Source organism: Micropterus dolomieu, linkage group LG16 (genome assembly GCF_021292245.1).
Source record: "Micropterus dolomieu isolate WLL.071019.BEF.003 ecotype Adirondacks linkage group LG16, ASM2129224v1, whole genome shotgun sequence".
Lineage (NCBI taxonomy): Eukaryota > Metazoa > Chordata > Actinopteri > Centrarchiformes > Centrarchidae > Micropterus > Micropterus dolomieu.
This window is the reverse complement of record NC_060165.1, coordinates 1,575,348-1,583,509: the sequence shown is the minus strand read 5'-3', so window position 1 is coordinate 1,583,509 and position 8,162 is coordinate 1,575,348. Positions and strand designations below refer to the sequence as shown.

Below are 8,162 nucleotides of genomic sequence, written 5' to 3'. Positions count from 1 at the left end.
CTTACAGTAGTTTAAGCCATCATTGACTGCATTGCACATTACATGGTTGTGCTCTGTAAGTTAAAAACAGGTTACAGGTTTATTGTTGACCATGTAATTTTACAGTTTTATTTAGTTAACGTTACACTGGGTTTAAGAGTCTGGGGTGTGTGTTAACTTGCAGTAATTAATAAGCCAGGGTTACAGTTACAGAATTCCTTATAGGTATGCAGTTTTATAAGCAACCTGGATTGAACGCAGCAGGTGATACAGCATTCGTTATAATCACGAGAGACTTGAGACTTGACTTGGACTCTTGCTCAGAGACTTGAGACTTGACTTGGACTCTAGCTCAAAGACTTGTGAGCATCTCTGCTTGTCCCACCAAAATACAATGGTTCCAATGCCCAATTTAGTCACATCTACGCTGCTTGGGGGGAATTCACTTAGGCCAAATTGAGTTGTTCTGTAGGCCTTGGCTTAAATGCTACCCAGCTGCTCATGTAAATGTGATAAAGTAATACCATGTCCAATTCCTCCCTCTCTTAGATAAGTTGCAGGTGGATTGGTTCAACCAGAGTGTGATTTTGCTCTGTAGTTTCGCTTGCATACAAACATCCCCTTTCCTTTAGCTCAAGTAAATGTAGCTTAAGTTCAAGTCAGTAACAACAACTTATAGTTTCACACTGTATCATTCACTATGCTGAATCAGTCTTCCTTCACCATGTATGTATGTGTGTGTGTGTGTGTGTGTGTGTAGAAACATTGCTCGGCAGCTCGGCAGAGCAGCAATGAAAGGCAGCCTCCCTCAGGGTCTTAGTGCCTGACCATAACAGGGATTCACATTATGAAGCAGAGGAAACAGGAGGAGGACCCTGTTAGGTAGGCTTCAGCCCCCCTAAAATAGGCCTAACGATGTCCATGGCAGAGAGGATGGAAGAGGTTGTAGAGACATAACGGAGTACCACAGAGAACTCCTTGCAGCTGAGAATTAACCTCTTGATGAGGATGAAGATTTTTTATGAGCTTGATCCCTGCCATAAAACACTTGCCACCAAGGAAGATAGCAGACATTAAAGTGAAATTTATGCAATTCCGGTTTAGTTTTAGTTTTTCTCATTCTCTCTCAATCACACACACACACACACACATACACAGTTGTCATACACAGGTACTTAAATGATTGTAAACACTAACTCCAAAAGCCTTTAAATTATAAATATTTCTTGAATCTACAAATAAGCCTAGTTTCAGGTTGCTTAATGTTTTATTGAAATATTCTGAATTACTTGTAATTCAGATATTGAAATCACTTTAAATACTAGTTCTGCATTTCACATTATATTGAAATATTAAAGAGAAACAGTTAGTATATCACCTGATGTGTCTTCATCATGTTTTTGTGATATTATAGCTGTCAATATGTAGTTTGCTGTTGACAAAACGATCAAGATTTGATTTTATTTGGCTCAATATGAAATGATAACGACATGACACAGATGTAGTATATTTTACAAACGCTGCTTGGAATTATTGTATTTTACTGATTGTGGCCCTAAAAAGAGTCTTTGATGCTATTGGTAAGTCGAGGAGGTATTGGGTCATCAAAGGAATGGTAGATGATAAATTAGGACACAGCTGCATGTTGACAGGACACAGGAAGTAGGTTGCGCTGCTGGGATCTTCTCCACCTGAGTGTCAGCAGGTGAAGTAATATGAGATGTATGTCGCCTTCACCACAACTTCAGCAACTTCAGGTGACACACCAAGGACTAGCCTGTAGATTTGCCAGTGTGAAGCTAGGATGCTGAAGGAACAGCAGTAATTGAAGACATGCTATCTGCTCAGGTGATAAGTTGTGCCCAGGTAATGGCCCTATCATGTCTATTGGAACCATATATCTTAAGAACAAAGGTCTGGGGAAAAAAAGAAAAAGCAGCAAAATCTTATGTCATCTTTCCATTAATTCACATAAGTTTAAACCAAAAAAAGGATTTCTATTGGCCGAGCCCTCACGGAAGTGGAGGGAAACCCCAGAGGTGAGGCAATGATGTCACTGCAGACATAAAAAGAGCCACCAGCTGTAGAAGCCCTACAAGGAGTTGTTTCTTTCACCACTAAACTTTGTTCTCCACAGATGATGAACATACTATATATTGGAATTTGTTACCCACAGAAAACAGTCCTCTAAGGTGTACTATGATGCTAAAATTTATCACTATCCCCAAATATGTATATTTACATTTGTGTTGTTTAAAATTATATCCACAGAAATACACAGTGACTTCTACACACAAAACAGTCTGTAAAAAGAGATCTGCATGTTTGAGAGCAGTTTACTAGCTACAACTGCAGGGTGGTAGCGACATTGCATCCTATTAGCTGACAGGATATCTACTGCAGTAAGAGAGGGCGTCATATACGATTTGAGAAAGGGTAGCAAAACTTATTTGACGCAAAAGGTCCGCTTCAACGTCTGTAGGAGACGCCCCTGGTGCATTGTATGAGACGCCTCCAGGCGCATCTATATATGACAACCTGGGGTGACTGCAAACGCTAGTAGCGTTCCGGTTGCTAACTAGCTAGCTAGCTAGTGTTTGACACACTGAGATGAGAACGTCATCCTCATCTGTAGGAGACTACAAGGAAAAGGACTGTAGCCTTGTAGCCTTAAGAATCTTCTTTTAACTTAATGCTTGTGATTCAGGATCAGGTTCATCCTTGTCATCTGCAGTTTGCAAAATTTGTGTTATCTGTGGTAAGTTAGCTGTGTAACCTAACGTTAGCCCACATTACATAACAAGCTCACATGAAATCATTCAGTTCAACTCCAGAGATTGTATGCATTTAACAATAATTGGTCATTCACAGTACAACTAGAATTAGCATATCATCATCCTAGTGACAGTAAATCATGATGTCACAGCATGTGTTTCTGTTGTATGATTACAGAATTGACATGATGAGGATTTTCTACAAAATATCACTGAGCCATACCCTTTCTGTCTCTTCATTTTCTCAGCAGCACCCTGGCCTCATCCTGTCCGAGCTGCTACTGGTCTCCCAGCCTGTAGCACTGCTTTCTGTGCTACTTCTGCTGGACCACTGGACTCTACTCCATCTTCACTTAGTAGTATAGTTCACTTTTGAAAACTTTATCACTGTATTTGTTATACATTTATATTTAAATAAATAGGAAACAAGCCACAGCTTAGCACAACACTCACTGCAACTGATATAAAAAGAATGTGCACACGGGTGGCAAAACAACAAAAAGACACAAGGTTAGCGTTAGTGAAGGTTAGCGTATTGTGGCAATCGGCACACACACCTGGCAGCGTTTTAAACCAAACTCCCCAATGGAAGAAACCCAGTCCGTCTCGACTGACAGCCGGTTAGCTGACTACAGGAGGTAATTCGGATAATCACTAAGCTTGAGAACTAAATTCTCAGCTCACTCATCCTTCATGACTGACTGTTCTCTGTTCACTAGTCAGTGAGCTGAACTGAACTGTTTCAGTTCTGTGATGGGGACGGGAACTCCTGTGTTCTGTCGATAATATGCTACCTATCGAGAGACCCTATGCATATACACGGGTTAGCTAAACCTTTTTGGCGTACAGTATGCGCCTAGTGATTGGCCAGGTGAGCAATTCTCATTGGACTGAATAGGATCTCTGACCTCCATGATGTAACTCCTTATCCTCTAACGCAGGGTTTCCCAATTTTTTTCAGCTTGAGACCCAAATAACAATTTGGTGTGTATTATGAATTGCCATAATATCTACTTTATAAACTACTGCTAGAGAACACAACAAACCATGAATGAAAAATGTATATCTAGATCACAGCAATTATCAAATTAGCTGAGTGTAATGTTAGGTTTCTCACCACCTCATAACGAACTTGCACTATGAACTTGCACTGAAACATGAGGACAAAGAAGCAGTCAAAGTCAATACACACACTAGGTCAGCAGGAGTGGGGAGTGCGCTAAAGGACAGATAGTTATGGTGGCTGACAATGGCGAACACAGCGCAACTTTAAAAATAAAAAACATAATAGATTAAACACACGCAAATTGAAGTATCTTCATTAATGTGACAACACGTGCAGCATTTACAAAACACACTGCCAAGCTTGTTGTTGCCTCAAGAAGTTATTGAAGTCTGGTCCGTGTATCATCATTTATGTTTATGTTGGTTTCTGACTCCGTTTTCTAAATGCTGCATGTGTTGTTAAATTGACGAACATGTTTCCTCCATTAAATCCTTTCATGGAGTTTTGTGACCTTAACTTATTACAAATTTGATGAAACACAATGTCATCTCAGTAACGTTCAGTAAATAATGAGCTGGTGAAATCTTGACACTTCTTAAATTAGGTGTCACGTTAATGAACACAATCAAATGATCATTTATTTGAGCAGTGGAGGTAGTATGAGGTGTACTAGTGACAGGCTTTTTATACCCAAACCTACCCACTGTAAATAAGCATGGCAGCATCTTTATCATTATGTTTTTTAAATAAATCCTAGCTTTGCCCTGCGATGGACTGGCGACCTGTCCAGGGTGCCTTTCGGCCGATGCCAGCTGGGATTGGCTCTAGGCCCCCGCGACCCTATACGCAGGATAAGTGGTTGACGATGGATGGATGGATGGATGGAAATCCTAGCTTTACAAAATATTTGTAAATATAGCACACAAATATAAATGTCTGTTTCAGTGCCCACCGACAGACTCTCTCCAGGGTGTTATTATAGTTCTTGGTGTTGCAACTTTCCTGGTGATTTCTGAAAATTGCAGCTGCCGTCTCTTTTTGTCTTCTTGAGTTTTAGATTTCTGCACTGCGTGTGTCTGAGTATGTTTCTTACTTGTTAAAGTGTGTGTCTGAGACAGACATGCCATTGCAGCTTATGGCCTTCCTCAGATCTTCCTGTGTAATGTGCTGAGGGTCACACAGCTTGCCCAGCGATACATTCTCCACCTTAATATAGAAGTACAGACAATGCACACACAGGCTTACAGCAGACGCACACAAATCAAACAAAACATTAATAATTAAGCCCTCTTTTTTCTTTTTTTTTCTCTGTTTGATCTCATCGCTATGTGTGATATGTGTGATATTTGATCACAGTATGTTGTGTTGTAACACACTCACTGTTCTCCATGAAGCAGATGTCACATACACTTTATCAGCACACTGCGTGGTCTGCCTCTCATCTGGTGTTTTTTGCTCTTCCTGAGGAAGAAAAAGAATAAAAGTACACATGTATGGCCTTACATGGAAGAGTGCACACACACATGCACCCTAGCAAATGGTTATAGAAGCATACAGCAGTGTCTTCAGTCTCCTCCAGGACTTCCAGGGGCCCGGCAGTGTTAGTAGGGGAGTGTGGTGGTGCTGTGTTGCCGGTGGGAGCAGAGGTGATGCTGGGGTTGAGTCTCTCCAGGCTTGCCAGCTGGATGACCCCAGTGTGTTTTGGGTCCAGGGCATTGAGCAACTCTGGGATCTGTGACCGTTGAAGGCGAGGCTTTGTTTTTCGGGGCCAGGTCCCACCTGGTCTCTCCAGTAAATGCCGCAGGTCTGCTCGAGTGATAAAACCTTCTTCCTTCTGGAAAGAAAGGCTATGTCAGCATTCTTTTTCAACCTGTATAGACTGTATTGTTTCACAGTGATATGATATTAGATATCATTGATATGCATGGAAAAGTATCGATATAGACAGTGTAGTCAGGGCAAAGGTTTTTCGCCATATTTACCTCCTCTGTTGCCCTTGAAACACAAACCGGATGGAAAGTAAACTTCTTTGATCAGCACCGTTGAACCAATCAGATTACAGCAAAAACGAGGATCAGTCCAAGTTGAGAGGGGTCGCTTGTTTCCCCGCTCAAAATTTTATGTTTTATACTTAACAAAATTATAAACGCAACACTTTTGTTTTTGCCCCCATTCATCATGAGCTGAAAGATCTAAGATTTTCTCTATATACACAAAAGGCCTATTTCTCTCAAATATTATTCACAAATCTGTCAAAATCTGTGTTAGTGAGCACTTCTCCTTTGCTGAGATAATCCATCCACCTCACAGTTGTGGCATATCAAGGTGCTGATCAGACATCATGGGGATTGCACAGGTGTGCCTTAGGCTGGCCATAATAAAAGGCCACTCCAAAATGTGCAGTTCCATCACACGGCACAATGCCACAGATGTCGCAAGTTTTGAGGGAGCGCGCAATTAGCATGCTGACTGCAGGAATGTCCACAAGAGCTGTTGACTGTGAATTGAATGTTCATTTCTCTACCATACGCTGTCTCCAAAGGCATTTCAGTTTCACTGCATTGGGGGGGTCCAAAACCAGTCAGTATCTGGTGTGAACACAATTTGCCTCACGCAGTGCAGCACATCTTCTTCGCATAGGGATGATCAGGTTGTTGACTATGGCCTGTGGAATGTTGCTCCACTCCTCTTCAATGGCTGTGCAAAGTTGCAGTCAGGTCAAGACCCCGATGAGGATGATGGGCATGCAGATGAGCTTCCCTGAGATGGTTCCCTGAGACGTGCTGACGTACTGCAGTAAGCGTGTTGACTCATTTCCATTTCCGGTCCTTGTGTGTTGGTAGCGTGTTGTGCTGCTCTCGCTAAATACTAGTTATTTGTTAGATTTGTCATTACAGCAGCCAAATGTCTGCTAAACAATTTTAGTGACTGCTGTTTAATCTCATAGTTGTTTTCAAAAGTATAGGTAGCCAACGCTACAGTACTTTAGCTTAGCCGTTAACGACTTTAGCTTAGCAGCTAGCGATGGTCTCCTGCTCGGTGTATCAGTTGACCTATAGAGAAAGCAGCCACCAAACAGCTGTGTGACTTTCTACATAGCAATAGTTTATTTGAGGACTTTCAGTCAGGATTTAGAGTTCATCATAGCACAGAGACAGCACTGGTGAAAATTACTAACGACCTCCTTATTGCATCAGACAAAGGACTTGTCTCTGTACTGGTTTTATTAGATCTTAGTGCTGCTTTTGATACCATTGACCATCAGATCCTATTGCAGAGACTGGAACATTTCATTGGCATTAAAGGAAGTCCTATTTATCAGATCGATTTCAGTTTGTACATGTTAACGGTGAGTCCTCCATGCATTCCAAAGTTAGTCATGGAGTTCCACAAGGATCTGTGCTCAGACCAATCCTCTTCACTTTATATATGCTTCCTTTAGGCAATATTATCAGGAAACACTCCATAAACTTTCATTGTTATGCAGATGATACTCAGTTATATCTATTAATCAAGCCTGATGAAATATGCCTTTAGGATGTTAAAACCTGGATGACCTGTAGTTTTCTAATGTTAAACTCAGATAAAACTGAAGTTATTGTTCTGGCGCCCAGGCACCTCATTACGACACTTTTTTTTATGACTTTTTTTATGACATTATCTAAAGATATAGTTTCCCTTGATGGCATCGCCCTGGCCTCCAGCACCACCATGAGGAATCTTGGAGTTATCTTTGATCAGGACATGTCGTTTAAGTCTCACATTAAGCAAATTTCAAGGACCGCCTTTTTTCACCTACGTAATATTGCAAAAATCAGGAACATCCTGTCTAAAAATGATGCAGAAAAACTAGTCCATGCATTTGTTACTTCTAGGCTGGATTACTGCAATTCCTTATTATCAGGCTGCTCGAAAAAGTCCGTTAAGACTCTTCAGCTGATCCAGAATGCTGCAGCTCGTGTTCTGACAGGAACCAGGAAGAGAGATCATATTTCTCCTGTCTTAGCTTCTCTGCATTAACTTCCAGTAAAATCCAAAATAGAATTTAAAATCATTCTTCTTACCTACAAAGCTCTTAATGGTCAGGCACCATCTTATCTTAAAGAGCTCATAGTACCTTACTACCCCACCAGAGCACTGCGCTCCCAGAATGCAGGGTTACTTGTGGTTCCTAGAGTCTCCAAAAGTAGACTTGGAGCCAGAGCGTTCAGCTATCAAGCTCCTCTCCTGTGGAACCAGGTTCCAGTTTGGGTTCGGGAGGCAGACACCATCTCCACATTTAAGAGTAGGCTTAAGACTTTCCTCTTTGATAAAGCTTATAGTTAGGGCTGGCTCAGGTGAGTCCTGAACCATCCCTTAGTTATGCTGCTATAGGCCTAGACTGCCGGGGGATTTCCCATGAT

The 8,162-nt window shown here is 41.4% G+C and overlaps 1 protein-coding gene across 3 annotated transcripts in view; it reads right to left on the bottom strand.

Moving 5' to 3' along the window:
• Positions 1 to 8,162, bottom strand: part of efcab6 (EF-hand calcium binding domain 6) — a 43,278-nt gene that overhangs the window by 28,889 nt on the left and 6,227 nt on the right. For 2 of the 3 annotated variants that reach the window (XM_046071543.1, XM_046071542.1), the window contains 3 exons: positions 5,315 to 5,593; positions 5,140 to 5,220; positions 4,853 to 4,965 (listed from right to left, as the gene is read on the bottom strand). In XM_046071543.1, the coding sequence (XP_045927499.1) occupies positions 4,853 to 4,965; positions 5,140 to 5,220; positions 5,315 to 5,593 (473 nt within the window). Of the gene's footprint in view, positions 1 to 2,976; positions 3,059 to 4,852; positions 4,966 to 5,139; positions 5,221 to 5,314; positions 5,594 to 8,162 lie in introns of those variants that run through there. The other variant, XM_046071544.1, reaches the window with a different exon arrangement.